This window comes from Pungitius pungitius, chromosome 7 (assembly GCF_949316345.1).
Source record: "Pungitius pungitius chromosome 7, fPunPun2.1, whole genome shotgun sequence".
In the NCBI taxonomy this organism is placed as follows: Eukaryota; Metazoa; Chordata; class Actinopteri; order Perciformes; family Gasterosteidae; genus Pungitius; species Pungitius pungitius.
Window position 1 is genome coordinate 15,557,303 of NC_084906.1, and position 15,838 is coordinate 15,573,140.

At 41.8% G+C, this 15,838-nt stretch overlaps 1 protein-coding gene across 1 annotated transcript; it reads right to left on the reverse strand.

Moving 5' to 3' along the window:
* Positions 1-1,572: 1,572 nt before the first annotated feature.
* Positions 1,573-15,163, reverse strand: LOC119216638 (uncharacterized). Its single transcript, XM_062563499.1, has 6 exons — positions 15,066-15,163; positions 12,956-14,800; positions 6,537-8,250; positions 5,068-5,075; positions 4,948-5,018; positions 1,573-4,773 (listed from the first exon to the last, which is right to left on the reverse strand). The coding sequence occupies exons 1-6, from the start codon at positions 15,082-15,084 to the stop codon at positions 2,257-2,259; spliced, it is 6,174 nt and encodes a 2,057-aa protein (XP_062419483.1). The 5' UTR covers positions 15,085-15,163; the 3' UTR covers positions 1,573-2,256.
* Between the last annotated feature and the right edge of the window lie 675 nt (positions 15,164-15,838).

A 15,838-nucleotide genomic window follows, 5' to 3' on the forward strand; every position in this document is an offset into this window, starting at 1 on the left:
GTGTTGAGCCAACTAAAATACACCAGTCACTCAAATCAGGATAAATAATAAAGACAAGACTAGCTTTGTTATGAGCATCATACGAGAGGACTTAACAACAGCTAAGCATAAAGCATTACACTTGGCTGCAATATGAAACGGGATGAAATATTTAGCAACATCAACTCTTCGGTTGAGTTATGTTGTATGTTGTTCAGTATAAGACACCTCTTTGATTTATACTGATTGGTCAAGACTTGTCATGTGATTAAGAAGTTTCATTTTAGTTTACATTCTGTGCCTTCGGATACAGCTGCCTATCGATGATTCCCCACTGACGTCAGAATGACTGACATCAGATCCTGATCTAATTGAGTTCTACCACTCTGCTCTTAGTGTGTTTCTCCCTGCAGCCTTGAGGTAAATCTTGTTAAGCAAAGTAATGTTTCTCTCATTCAGTCTCTTCATTAACTAGCAATGCTGTCTGGCAAGACTTCATAGATCCTTTCTTTACAAAAGCATTCTCCATAGGAATTTACATTAATGGACATGTCTGGAGTAGTTTCAGATTGGATACCATTTGATTATTAACATATATTTAATTTTACTTAAACTACATTGTACTGTCTGTATTGATTTCAACAGGAACCTAATCTGTAATTCAATACGACACCACTGGGAGCATTTTAAGATGTGAAATTTAATTTAATCTTGTCTTAGTGTTTGGAAGTTGTTGTTTTATCTGATACAAATATGCCCATTAGTGGAAGAGTTTATAGTCACACTTTTCCACATAAAATACTACAATGCAGGGAAAGAAAAGGTGTTTAATTTATTTAGATTTACTCAATATTACTGATAATAATAGTAATATATTCACTCAACTGATAATGGAGATCTCAGCAAAGGTAACCTTTTGTAGTTCAATGTGCTTTTGATAAGAAGTCATAGGAAATTATATAAAAATCCTGAATTAAATCTGACCTTTCATTGTTACTGTTGAGTGACATTTTCATTGCTCTGCTATATGATCTTTTAAAACAGTAGGTTATCAGTTTGTATTAAGATCATTTTTTGTTTTTCATGATGCTTTTATCCCTCATATACAAACTTCCATATGCTCACAGAGACTGGGTTATGAATCTGACCTTTTGTGTTCAGACAGCCCACCCCAACAAACACAAATAACGTCCCAGTCCCTGACCTCTGTTCTCTATGACGTGACCTGTGACGTTTTCTCCTTGACCTTAAATATCCATTTTGACACTTTGAGTGCAATAATTTCAGTTTCTAGAAAGTAGCATCATACAATTGCACCTTTATAGAATGCCTGGGATGAAGAAAAGAATGAAGCACATGAACATAAAATCCAGATGATGTCGGTAGTTTCCTAAACTCTTTTTCTGGGACGAGAAAGGAAGGTTTGTTGACATCTGTCTCCCCCTGCTGCAGGAGGGTGTTTGTTGGGAGTGGATTTCAAACAGATTTCCAGGAAAATGTTTTTTAATCATTGTAAATTCGATTATGCATACAACACATTATTATGCTAACACGTCACTTTTTTTCAGAAATTCTTTATTGAACATGACACATGATATATATATAGAACCTTCCTAATCACCTGCACTCCTATTTTTAGGGTAATTTTTCTGTTTTTTAAAATGATGTACAAACTCTGTTAAAACAAAGATATTATCTGTAAATTAACAGTCCAACTGCCAAACAATAACTGTAAAATTAAGGTAAAACAACTTAATTCAAATAAAGTGAGAAAACCAGAAATTTACAGACATTTTCTATAACAATTTTACAGAGAAACACATTCATTTTATAGATTTTGTCCTGTAGTATTACAATGAAACTTCTTTAATAGACGGTATTGTGTGTATATATACATATACTGTATATTGTCCTGTAGTTGACTGGCAACTACAGGACAGATCTGTAAAATAATTGTGTTTTACTGCAAAACCGTTGGTGTTTCATCATAATACTAGAGGAAAAATCTATAAAATGAATGTATTTCTCTGTTAAGTTGTTACGGCAAATTACTGTAAATGTATGTTTTTTTGCATTTCATTTGAATTAAGTTATTTGAACATTATTTTACATTTTGTAAAACCTTTTTTTTACAGTGTGGGTCATTTCAGGGTGGGAAGGCGCCCCTTTTGAAATGGTAGGGAAAACACTGCAGCTTTTTTCCATATGGGTTTCAACTTCATGCCTATGGATGCTTTGGCAAGTTGAATGCCAAAGAAGATTTCTCCAAAGTGCTGTTTAAAGTCCTACAGTCTCTGCCTCTTGTAGAGGCCTGAAGGTGACCTCCCTCCTGAAGGAGAAACGGGTGAGTTTGACCCAGTGGTTTGTCCTCTCCCTGCGCTGCAGCAGGCTGTAAAGAGACAGGGTGAACCTAGCCAGCAACAGGGTGCAAACAACCATCACCAGCAGCAGCGCAGTGTAGATCATCATCTGAGATTTACAGCCCTCAACACTCTTCCTGTACTGATACATGAAGGAGACTGATGGCGCCTGAGTCACTGGCCCCAAAGGACAGGTAAAGATCTCCGCAGTGGTTTGTGGAGGAGGACTTGTCTTTTGGGTGGTCGTTGGTTGGGTAATTATGAGGGGGGTGGTTGTGGGCGATGTTGTTGAAGGTGGAGTTGTGGTCAAAGTGGTTGTGGGCATTGTTGTTGAAGGTGTAGTTATAGTGGTTGTGAGCATTGTTGTTGAAGGTGGAGTTGTGGTCAAAGTGGTTGTGGGCATTGTTGTTGAAGGTGGAGTTGTGGTCATAGTAGTTGTGGGCATTGTTGTTGAAGGTGTAGTTATAGTAGTTGTGAGCATTGTTGTTGTAGGTGGAGTTGTGGTCATGGTGGTTGTGGGAATTGTTGTTGAAGGTGTAGTTGTGGTCATAGTGGTTGTGGGCATTGTTGTTGAAGGTGGAGTTGTGGTCATAGTGGTTGTGGGCATTGTCGTTGAAGGTGGAGTTGTTGTCATAGTGGTTGTGGGCATTGTTGTTGAAGGTGGAGTTGTGGTCATAGTGGTTGTGAGCATTGTTGTTGAAGGTGCAGTTGTGGTCATGGTGGTTGTGGGCATTGTTGTTGAAGGTGGAGTTGTGGTCCTAGTTGTTGTGGGCATTGTTGTTGAAGGTGTAGTCATAGTGGTTGTGGGCATTGTCGTTGAAGGTGTAGTTGTGGTCATAGTGGTTGTAGGCATTGTCGTTGAAGGTGTAGTTATGATCAATGTGGTTTCAGGTAAAGTTGTTGTGGTGGTTGTGGGAGGAGTTGTTGTCAACGCGGTGGTGGTTGTTGGCAAAGTGGTTGGAAGTGTGGTGGTGGGTGTGGTAGTGGTGGTGGGTGTAGCAGTGGTAGTGGCGGTGGTGGTTGTTGGTTCGGTTGTTGGGAGTGCCGCTGTAGTTCTTGTAGTCGTTGTTGGGGAAGGAGTGGGGCAATACAAAAGTTCCTCAGATAACGATTTGATTTCCTGCCCTTTTAGACTTTCTGGATACTCACAGACAACAGAAGACACGATCTTCTCCGAGTTGGCTTTCATCCAGAGGTGAAGAGGTATCAGACTGCAGTCACAGTGCCACGGGTTGTCATTGAGAAAAAGCTTTTTCAGCTTTTTTAAGGGCTCAAAAATGTCCTCAGGAAGCGTCCGCAGGTGGTTGTGAGCCAGCTTGAGTGTAACCACTGATTGTAGCTTTCCAAACACATCTGCATCTAGCGAATGTATCCTGTTGTACTGTAGATTGAGGTCAATGAGCTTCTCAGGACCTTCAAAGTGCTCTTGGTCCAAGGTGACCAAGCGATTCTTAGACAGATCTAATTTCTTGAGTTTCTTCAGAGGGCTGAATATTCCTTTAGGAAGAGCGCTGAGATTATTTTGACTCAGACTTAATTCTGTCATTTTAGGCATTTCTCCAAAAAGCACAGGTGGTAGACTTGTCAGTTGATTCTTCTGTAGAGTCAGCACTTTAAGCACAGGGAAACCGATGAAGAATCCCTCCGGTAAATGAGTCAGAAGATTACTATCCAAAAGCAGCTTATTTAGTTTGTCTTTATGTGGGAAAAGATTAGGTGACAAGTCTGCTATTTGGTTTCCTTGCAGGCCAATTTCCTTCAAATTTGGCAAATTCAGAAAAAGGTCATCGGGAACAGCGGTCAGCTGATTCTCATAAAGCCGCAGCGTCTGCAGTTTGTTTAGTTTTGAGAACCAGTCGGTGGACACGGCAGACAGATTGTTTTTAGCCAAATGGAGCACCAACAGGTTCTCTAGACTATCAAAAGTCCCGCCTTCAATCGATTCGATCTCGTTGCCATGTAACTGCAACTCTCTTACTGTTACGAGACTGTCAAACAGGCCGTTCTCCAGCCTGCGCAGCATGTTCAGCTTCAGTATGATCCTCTCCAGGTTGGGGAGGTCTTTGAACACTCCCACCGGGATCAACGTTAGAGGAGTGCTGGAGATCTCAATATGCTTGAGGTCTGACAAACCGTCAAAAGCTCCCGGCTGAATGGAGGTTGTGTCGGTGTTCATGAACTCCACCTTTTCAAGCTGCGGGTTTTCAACAAACGCTGCTTTGGGGATTGTTTTAATCTTGCTGCCCACAAAGAAAACTTCGGTTACAGCCGGTCTCAGGCGGCGTGGGATTTCTGTTGTAGATGAACTGAAGACGTCCTGGTTTTCTTTGGGGCAGTCTGTTTCCTTTTCACATGGTGTGTTTTGAGTCAATGAAGACTTGAGCAGTAAACACAGACAAAGAACAACGATTTCTCCTCTTGACATGATTATGCACTAAAAAAGAAAGAAAAAGTTCAGTATATTTACCTAGACCATGTATACAAGTTAGAAAATAGTAGTTTCTTTTCTCTTATGATATGAGTGTCAATAACATCATTAAGGCTTTGCTAAGCAAAGTTATCAATAACTCAACAAGCTGTTGGAATCAACCAAAAGCCAAAAGCTTACCGTATTCTGTGTCCCAGGATGGACCCGGTAATTACAGCAGTGAGGAGACACAAACAAGCTAAAAAGCATTAGTTATCCTTTGAGAGTGTAGTTTCCTGAGTGGGGTGTGGTGCAGCACACTTCTGCAACTAGAGATAAGAGCCAGGACCAAATGTTTTTGATATTTTAGACAGTTACTTGCCTTCTCTGCTGCATGGCTCCAACAGTTATGTATGATTTAGCTTTCAGTGCTGAAGTTATAATTACCATATGATTGTGATGGGTTAGGTTATTCAACTAAGACAACAGCTCAAACTATATAGAAAAGTATTATTAATGCAAATACTAAATATAGAGAGAGTGTGACATTTATTATTTATTGCGAGGTATTTAATAGAATTTTCATAACTATGTTTGCTATGACCTGGCTCCGGCATCAAGCTTTTGTATTTTACATTATCTGAAGGTAGGGATGCGTTTAAAAAAACCCAAAATCAAACAAGCCTCTGTTAAACACACATTACAGTGACTGGCTCTGGGTTATTTAGCTGGCATCTGTAATTGCAGAGGGTGGAATTTTGGGATTTTATCTAAATGTGATTCTCTTCTAGTCAATGGGTCTTTTGTATATATTTAATAGAAAGCAATAGAAACAAGTAAGATGGGGCTAAGGTTATAACCAGTGATATGTGTTGACTATCACTCTATAAAAAAATGAATTCTGTCAATGCAATGCTGTGTCTACTCAGTCTAAATGGTTTTTGTTCTTTTGGATAAACCACAAACTAAATGCGTACATTCTTGGTAATTCTACAAAACCAACAAGTGATTAAATAAAATAAATAGTTCTAATCACTATATGGATCTATTTAAGACCATTATACTGCAAAAGGTAGTAGTACTTTGTAAAAACCTAATCTCAATGCTTTCAGGTGTGTTAATGTGTTTTTTTATTTTTCTGCAATGTTTACATTATGTCGCCTTTTCTACTACTTTCTATTCATATAGCTCACCCTACTTCCCCTCCTGAATAATGATTTTCCATTAGATTAGGTCAGGTGAAACCTGCATGTAGTACTGGTTAGTTCAGTAAAAGTTTAAGACAAGGTAAGATTTCTCCCACTAAAAGTAGTGCGTTTATTCAACATAGAGTAGCAATTTGCATTGTGAGTTTAAAAACCATTAGATCAATTGTGTTACAGTGCAATCAAAATCACATGATTTGATTTTTCTTAAATAGCCACTTGGCAAAAAAAAGCTGCTTCCTAAATGAATTGTTGATGTCACAAAAACACATTGTAAAACTTCCGTTAATAATTCTGAAAAGTAGAAAACTGATACTGCATGGATTCTCTATTCTACTACAAGAAGGACAACTTTTCAGCGCTTCCGAGCTTATATTCAACAAAATATCCGTGTTGCCCACAAGATGGCAGTATGGGTTCATCATTAGCACATGCAACGGCTGTTCTATTGGCACAGCAGTAAAGGGAACTAGTGCATTTGATCATTAAAAATGGAAAGCTAATGCTGGTACACGCAGTAAATCACTAAATACTTTACCTTGGCGTTAAAAGTTATTGTGTTGCTAACATTGGGGGGGTCTAAACTACAGCACAGAGTTCTTACTTCGGCGGCCTATGTTCCTCTTGCCTCTCTTCGTTCTCCTCCAGCACAAACAGCTGATGATGACGGTGCTGATGATAACAGTGGCCACTACAGCAATGGCGATGAGGGCGATCAAAGTGTCATTAGAAGTTTTTCCCTTCTCTCCCTGGGCTCCGCTGGTGACCTCCTCGTGTTCCGATGTGGGGGTGGTCTTGACCGCTGGTGAGGAAGTGCTTTGTCTAGCTGGAGGAGTGTGGGGTGATCTCCTCGTCTCTGTGGAGGTCAACGCGGGGTTCTCTGTGGGGCTGAGAGGCAGGAAGGTCTCATCTGCCAGTTGAACAATTATCTCACCGTTCAGACTGAGCGGTGTCTCACAGACCACAAGAGTTTGGTTGATCTTTGATGTGTGCTTTTTCAGCCAGTCTCTCAGTGGCAAGATGTCCCTGTCGCACCTCCAGGGGTTCTGCTGCAGGAGAACTTCCTTAGCTATAGCGAGGGCATCCAGACTCTCCTGATTCAGGTTGGGAAAGGAGTTATTGTGCAGGTCTATCTGTCCCAGGCTGCTCAGGCCTTGAAGAAAACCTGACGGTAGGGAGCTGATGGAGTTGTGCTCCAAGGAAATGTTAACCAGATTTGGCAAACCTTGGAAAAGCCTAGGTTGCACTGTCGTGAGCAGATTGGTGTGAAGGGATATCTCTCCCAGCTGCTCCAACCCTCGAAACGCCCCAGTGGACACAGAGCTGATCTGGTTGCGACTGAGCACCAGCAGACGCAGCTGAGTCAGGTTCCCGAAGGGGCCATCCTCCAGGCGTCTCAGCCTGTTGTCATACAGCCACAACTCTTGCAGGGCCATGGGCCCAAACACTCCTGGTCCCAGGCTCTCCAACTGGTTTTCGTACAGGGAGATCTGGGAAAGAAGGGGCAGGTTTAAGAAGATCCCTTGCGGGAAAGTCGTGAGCCGGTTTCGGGAGAGGAACAGCTTCTGGAGTTTCAGAGTCTTGGAGAACAGGTCATGGTGGAGATGAGTGATGAGATTGTCGTTTAGGGATAGTTCCTCTAGGTTGCCAAGGTCATCCAAACTGCCGTGGGGGAGTTCCTCTAACAGGTTTTTATTTAGCCGTAGGATGTTCAGCTTGGAGAGCCCATTGAATGTCTCTCTAGGCAGCTGACTAATGTTGTTTCTCGAAAGGAAAAGGTGCTTCAGCTCAGTGAGCGGGTGAAAAGTGTCCACAGGTACAGAATTGAAAAGGTTCTTGCTGAGGTCGAGTTTTTTTAGTGCTGCCAACTGGGAAAACCACTCAGGGCGGAGTACGAGGAGCTTGTTGCCGTTCAGATTCAGAGTCTCAAGCTTCTGTAGATTTTGGAACACGGTCTCAGGGAGATCTTCCAGCTCAGTGGCAGTAAACCCTATGGTATTTATGTCCGGAGTGGAATTAAATGTGCCAGTGAGCACTTCCCTCAAAACAGTGTCTTTAATCAGAAGGATTCTAAGGGCATTAGAAAAATCATTCAAGTCCTCTGGTTTCAAGAAATGGATACTGCAACTGGAGAAGTAAAGATCTGTGGTAGAGGAGGGCACAGATGTGGGAAAGTCTGAGAGGCCACTGCAGAGGATTTTGGTTTCCTTACATTTGCATCCACTCGGACACGCCCAAACAACGGCGTCGATGGAACATAGAAGTAGGAGAACACCAAGTGTCAGGGACGGGTCCATTATTTAACCTAGAAAGAAGAAAAAAAAATGTTACATTCAAGGTAAACGGATTTAGGAGATCATCTGCGTTTGAAATTATAACCAGAATTGGGCAGTTATACCGAAGGCAGCTGTTATTAGTAACAGTGCAGCCTCAGCATTCCTGTTTGTATTTAAAACCTTCAGAAATGGATTTAGCTGTGCACTTTGTTGCCTGTGGCTTCATTCAGATTGCCAGTTGGCTGGTACACCACCTTGCTTAGCAACCTTTTGGCACTAAAACCTTTTATTCAGGACTGTTTTTCAACAGTGTGTTTGGAGCTCACATATAAAGTTTACTGCAGAATGTTTATGAAGTAGATCCCACCCCCCCCCCCCCCCCCCAAACCTCGTTGAATGTGGACACAGTATTTGGTTTACTGACACATGTAAAAGTTACCTTTGTGTTGTGTCCACAGTGCACCTAAAAAACATGTTTGAGGCTGTGTGGCGGTGGGTGGGTGTGCTTGCTGTTTGTTATGGCACAGGAGGCTCGGACAGGAAAGCGGTGCCAACTTAAAGACCCGCTTCTCCATGCAAATCCATTTCGAGTTCTGCAACGTAATGTTGGCAAGCATGAGTTGTTGCTCAGTGGCTGAGATTTATTAGGGTGCAGAGAGAGTCTTTCCGAGGAAGTCACTTTCTAAAGAGACCAGAATGTCCATCATTTGAGCCAGAGGAACCAGATTTGTTTTCTTTCATTCATTCATTCACTTTTATTTTTTTAGAGGGTCATCTAATACATCTTTCTGGATCGAAGCCGTGTCCACTCCATTTTTTGTATCTGCCACTGTTCCTGCACTGAGATACATTTGTATTGTTAGTGGAACTATTTCAAAATATATGTATTTTTCTATATTCCCAATTCTAAAAGTAATTATACTTTACTTTACTCCTTCTTTACGTTTAAAAAGTAGTTTGGAGGTTTTTTTGTTTATGTTCGGATTTCATCACTATGAGCAATTTCCTTTTTCTTTCGTATTTCAAAAAGTCAGAGTTCACATTTGAGTCATCTGATTATGCAACTACTGTGAAAAACAATTGAACCTAAAATAACTCTTTCTGGAACAATGGTTTCAAGCAGCTTTAGTGGCTTTCAGACACATGACACATTCTAGCATCACTGCTTTTAGCAAAACAAATAATTCAGAACCTGACAGCTAAACCATGTTTCCTCTCTGATGTATAATGCAAAATCTAACCAAACCCCCCCCATCTGCTCCTGACTGGGACAGCCTGGAGAGCTCTGCTGTACAGTTCAATGGCTGAAGCATTTGCAGCTCATTAATTGCTTCAGGGTTTTTTGTTTTTTTGGTGTCGCTGAAGGATCAGCACTTTGTTTTCTTATGAAAAGACTGAAGCAGCAAAGTGTAAAACTGTCCTGCCAGAGACCAGCAGGGAAACCAGTGAAGTAAATACATATTTGTCAAATACGGTTTTGGATCACCTCTTCATCTAACACGGTGTTAAAACTCAAGTATTAAAAAATAAAAAAATAAAAAGTATCGTAATTTGCTCATCAATACAGACATTATCATAAAATAAAAGGACACAAAACGTAATGGGTTATCCTTATCTCATGCAGGTTCAGATCAATTTCATATCCCTGCCTTATTAAAATTGAAAAGTTCTGTCACAAGTATAAAAGTGTAAAAGACCGCATGCCGTTTAGCAGAACTCACCTCCGGTAGTGGCTGACGAGTGAGTGAGACAGTGGGAGTGGGTTGGTGTGGTTATCTTCTTTGTACGTCCTCCCTTCCTTCTCAACCTCACAAATCCTCTGGTGAACGTTTCCAGCACCATCCAAACTTTCGCACCATCATGGTTTCCGGCTCTTCGTCGTTGTCATCACTGGATTCCCGTCACCTACCAAGCTTTTGTTTTTTTTCCCCGGGCTCATGAAATCTGCACGTTCTTTCTGGGGCTTCAGAGGCACAGTTTAGTAGCCCAGCCTGCCCCCCCCCCCCCCCCCCCCCTGCCAACCCTCTCTTTCCCTTTCACACTACAGCTCACATTTCTTGCTAAATGCTGTGGTGAGGAATGGTATTATCAAGAGTATTATCGGAGAGCCCACCCTTTATGTTTACATTAAGGCTTCTTGTTTGAATGCATTAAAAGGTCCGTGTGAGCTGTGGGATCCATCTGTTTTTAATTATGTAACCACACGGTTTCTCCTCTAGTTTAGAAAACAAAGGGTGTGTGCGCATTGAGATGCACATATTTTTGCTGTGATGTCGCTGGAATGCTTGTAAGCCGATGGTTTGTGTTCAGTTTTGGACATTCACAAATCCAACAGTTAGGGAATTACTGAATTAAAGAGAAGTTAGCTTTAGTGCTACAGTGTTGAATGGTCTATTCCCCATATAATCAATGAAACACAAAAAAGGCTGATCAGCATGTGTTCCGCTGCGCTCAACATTCCCAAGATGCCAAAAGTAAATCCATCTGTTGAAAAATTACAAACAAACTCGCTGCAGAAATCAGATAAGGAGGGTGGAGTTAACGTACACTTTTCTGGTTTATTCACTGAAGCAACATGTCGCACCAGCCTCAGCTACTCCTCCACATGGTCATTAAGATCGGAGCAAAGAGGAACTTTTCCCCTCCTTAGTTTCTAAACTTAACTGATATTACTGCAAGGATTTGTCCCACAACATCATTGATAAACTGGGCACATTGTTGTTGAGAGTTAGTAATGAAAAGCATGGTTTGGGCTCTGATACTTTCATTTTACATTTCCAGTTAAAGTACTGTCAGATGTTGGGAAGCATCCACACATCTTAACCGTGACACATGGATCATGTGAGAAAGCCTTCCTGTTGTACTTCCTTAACAGCTGCAGCTTGACCATACAGTCTGTAAAGGGTGAACTAGGTCATGTCCTGCAGTCTGACAGAAGTCCTCGTTCCTCATCTGAGTGAGGTCAAAGGTGAGCAGTGAGTAGACAGATGAGTGAGGTAAGAATTGCACAAGATCCATGAGTTTACAAGAAATATTTTCCCCTAAATATTTCAAAAGGCATGAATAGACATTGAGTTAGGCGTGACTGAACAGAGACTTTATGATAAAAACAAACCGTTACGATAATGTTCTCGGCCAAAATGTTTGGCTCCAAATGCTTTCAAACAGTTCATTATTGGACTTAAGAGGATTACTGCTCTACTCCGGAGTCTGCTAGAGAAACAAATGTACTGTGTAAAGTTCTACTGAACACCAGGTTAAAATACATTCATCGCAGACAAATTAGGGTTGGATCAAAATACAATGTCCTTTTATTTTCCACTGTGGTCAGGATGATTTCCTCTCCCAACGATCTCCCTCTATTACTGTGTGTGTGTGTGTGTGTGTGTGTGTGTGTGCGCGAGTGTTGTGGGGTGGGGGGGTGTTGGTAGGCCCACTGTTGTGTGAGCTCAGTGTACTGGAAAGGCCTAATCATCCGTTGCCATAGCAATGAACTTGTGTGTTGTTCGCCAATTCGTCCTCTTTTGTTTGATGTTTGTTTTAAAGTCCAATCACTTGTTGTGGAATTTGTGGCATCCGCTGTCATTTTCTGCAGCTTTAAAAGAGGAGATCAACAAAAAATTGAACAATTTTCAATCATTTATTTTGGCTGCGTACGTTCCGTGATTATATAAATTATCTTGGATCACTCAAAAAAAGGGAACTGTGCACATTCTCCTCTATGACACACACAGAGTGTGTCATAGAGGAGACGTCTGGGTCATCTTGCAATAGGAAGAGTAATTTGTAATCTGAAAAAGGACTTTTGTCAGCGTTTCCTGTTTTGGAGGTTTTTTACTTCCTTGTATTCAATACATGAGTTATTTGGGAAATGCACATTCCTCCCAGATTCATTAAAAATGTAGACACATCAAGGAAAGAGATGACAGACCATAATGTATTTAATTCTGATTATTTACCCAACAGTACAGCTACAGTATTTCTTCGTTGTGATGCCTCTCAATGCAGTTTAAAGCTTTGGCCGCTAGAGGGAAACAAATAACTTGTGCACACTTTCGACTCCATGAGCTTGAGTTTGCTGCATTAAGTTTGTTTAACTAAATCAGAAAAACAGATTCATTCTATATTGGTAGTTAACACATTAATATGCATCTTATTTTGATGTACAAGGCAAACTTGTGCCATATTTACACGGCACCTTAGCAAAGACAGGATGACAGAAAGAAAGTTTTATTTGTATTTTAAAAGCAACAGTTTGAGTAGTATGCCACAAAGTTTCCTCATCAATCCATTAAGCGTTAAGTCTACAATGAGTTTTATTAAAACTAGTGAAATCATGCTCATGACAACCCCCAAAAGTGAACTTATTATTGCCTTATTTGTCAGACCAACTTTCACAAAGCTATTTCTGAGCTAATAGAAAAGAAATAACTAATATGATGAACAAACCAGTGGTAAAATAACTGGTTAGAGGCTTACAAAATGTATTAACTAATGCCATATGTCGCATGCTATTGATTACGGTATTATCTTTCCGTAATTCTTTGGTATCTTAGAATAACTCCTATAATTCGTATAGGTCTGACGGTCCTAAAGTATCGATTTGAAGATAATAATCAACATCACATCTAGAAAACCTACACATAAGGGGGATCTTTTATAAAATGCAGCCCGTAGAAAACAAATCGATTGGGCTCTTTGTCTCCAGGCCTGATAACGTGTTGCGTTACCCTGGAGGATGGTCGATCTCAGACTTCAGCTGATCCATGGTCTTGTTGAGGAGATACATGCAAAACATGGCAGCAACAATGAGGATCACGCCCGTGGCCAGAAGAAGGATGTAACAGAACAGGAGGAACCCGGTCAAAGCCGCATCCGAGGGCAGAAACCACAAGTACACCCGGCCCTTTAAACGGCTGTGGTGAACAAACTCGGGCCCTTGTTCAACCACCAACGTGTCATAGAAAGCAGGCGCCGAGCACGGAGACGAGGGGGTCTCGGGGATGTCAAGGAACCCGTTGTCAGGCAGGGTGATGGTGGGAAATTGGAAACTGGTTGGTCGGACCGTTGTGGTTAAAGCAGCGGGTTTTGTCGTTGGAGCGTTTGTTGGGATGGTGACTCCCCGAGGGGCTGCTCGAATGTGGCCAGATGTTTGTGTGGTTGGTGATGCAGCGGTTGTTGTCGGTCCGCTGGTTGGAATGGTAGAAGAATGTGCCGATGTGAATATTCTACCGTCACAGAAGTCGATCTCCTCGTCCGGAAGGGAGAGAAGCGTTTGGTTCACTCGGTGCGCTGGGCTGTGACATATCACATCATCTCGATCAACGACCACAAGACGATTCTGTTTCATCCATTTGCCGATAGTACTACAAACGCAGTTCCAGGGGTTGCCCCCCATCTTAAGCTCCTCCAAACTCACAGCGCCCTGAAAGATGTTATCCGGCAGGCTCTGCAGCTCGTTGCGATCAATAAGCAGCTGCATCAGTTTGGTGAGTCTGGAGAACAGCTCAGGATGTAGATAGCGCAGGTCGTTGGATGTCAACGTGAGCGTCTGCAGCTTGGGATTGCAGCAGAAGAGGTCTGAGGGCAACTCCCTTAGCTGTGTATTATAATTTAATTTAAGCTTCCTCAGTCCAGACATGTTGGCAAACAGGTTTCCAGGAACAGTGGTGAGTTTGGTGGCGCTCAGATAGAACTCTGTCATGTCCGGCATGTGACCCATTAGCTGCTTTGGTAGAGATAATAGCGGATTGTTGTAAATGTTAAGCTTGATCAGCTTGGGCATGTTGTAGAAGCTTTTTTCCGGGATCGCCTGAAGTCGGTTGAAGGACAGGCTCAAGGTCTTCAAGTTCCTCAGAGCCCAGAACACGTGACGTGGGAGGCTGGTTATCTTATTCCGATACATTTTTAGCTCCTCGAGGTTGACAAGATCATCAAAAATCCCAGCTTCTAGCACCTCTAGTTCATTAAAACAGATTGCGAGCATGCAAAGATTAGTTAAGTTATGGAAGATGGTTGGTGGAAACTTCTTAATGGAGTTCTTGCAAAGATTCAGCTTGGTGAGGTTGGTAAGTCCATCGAAAAGACCTGAAGCAAGACTGCTCAGTCTGTTGCTGCTTAGGTCAAGATCGATTAACCCTCCCAGTCCTTCAAACATATCTGGAGCTATGGTCTCCAACTGGTTCGAATCGACATGCAGCTGCTCCAGAGTTTTCAGCGGACTGAAGACTCCAGCGGGGAGGGTGGAGAGATGGTTGCATGACAGCTTGACAGACTTGAGCTGTGGAGCAACGTGGAAGGCTCCTGGATGGATAGTGTGGAGGCGGCTGGAGGTCAGACTGAAACGCAACAGGAGCGTCTTGTTTGCCAAGCTCTGCTCATCTATGACGGTGATGTTTGTCGCATTGAGCTTCAGTAGGTATACGTTGACAGGCAGCAGCTCGGGTACATCTGCGATGGTGTTGCCGGCGCACTGGACCGCCCCGTCGGATCCACAGAGGCAGCTGGCAGGGCAGAGCATGTGGCCGCTGAGGTGCGGCAGTGTGACGAGGACGAGTGTTGTCCACAAGGTGCCTGCAAAGTTGACAGAAATGGACATTTTGATGGACAAAATCTCATTCGAAAAGTCTTACTCATAACAGCTGAGCAAAGTACCAATATTTCACTGCCTAGAAAAACACCATATTTTTCAGTCAGCTTTTGATGTAAAACTGGACTTAAAGGTATTAAACATGAGATATAGAATATAATAACAATTGTATTTTTCTCCTAAATGAAAATAAAACCATAAGCCTGAGTTTGGGTTTAAATCAAAATAATAAAAAAATATTTAACCCACCTTTAAAGCGAGACTCCATCTGCTTGTCTGTTTGATATTATAATAATGTTACTGGTATAGATTCTGCTGTTATCTTAAGGGCTGCCACACAGAGCTGAGCAGCCTGTCCATCATGTTCCCTCGGCTCCATCAGAATGCCCGCCCCAAAAGTCACATCCTTCCTGCTGCCCAACCACAAACCCCCATCTCCTGGAATGATATGACACCATCAAATAGATTCCATGACTTCTTTCCTTAACCTTACAACTATCATTTTAAGTAAAACATTGTATTTATGATTTTATTTAGACAAGACAATCCCAGATTCTCATCCACAAGGTTGTGATGTCCAAGATGGCAGCGTGACATTTTCACCCAACTTCCAAATAGAAATGCAAGAACAAACTACATTAAAAATGTTTTTAATAAACGATAAAAGAGAGAGCAGATTGGAAAAAATTAATTGGGGAATGTCACTACTAAACCTCAGGTCATACTCAAATTACACCAATAATATACTGGTGTACCAACAATTATCAAGAAAAGTGGAAAAACCTAGAACTTTATGTAGAAGAAAGGGAAATAGAAAGTCTTATTGGAGACAGTAGTATGGCGAGACATCTACTCGAACAGGTGAACGTTGTCACCTGATTTACATTAGAGATGTGGTTTAAAGTAATAAAGAATAACCGATTAGAGGAGGAGCTCGGGCCCCTGCGATGGATAGCCTATGATACACATTTTATTCCAAGTATTCTTGATCAGAGGTTTAAATTATGGATCTCATATGGAGT

What these genes read in the sequence shown, in the direction of transcription:
- LOC119216638 (XM_062563499.1), bottom strand. An exon ending in GATCGACCATCCTCCAGGGT is followed by an intron (nt 8,251 to 12,955) that starts AACGCAACACGT and finishes TTCTAGGTTAAA; the next exon opens with TAATGGACCCGTCCCTGACA. An exon ending in ATCCTGGGACACAGAATACG is followed by an intron (nt 4,774 to 4,947) that starts GTAAGCTTTTGG and finishes TTTCTTTTTTAG; the next exon opens with TGCATAATCATGTCAAGAGG.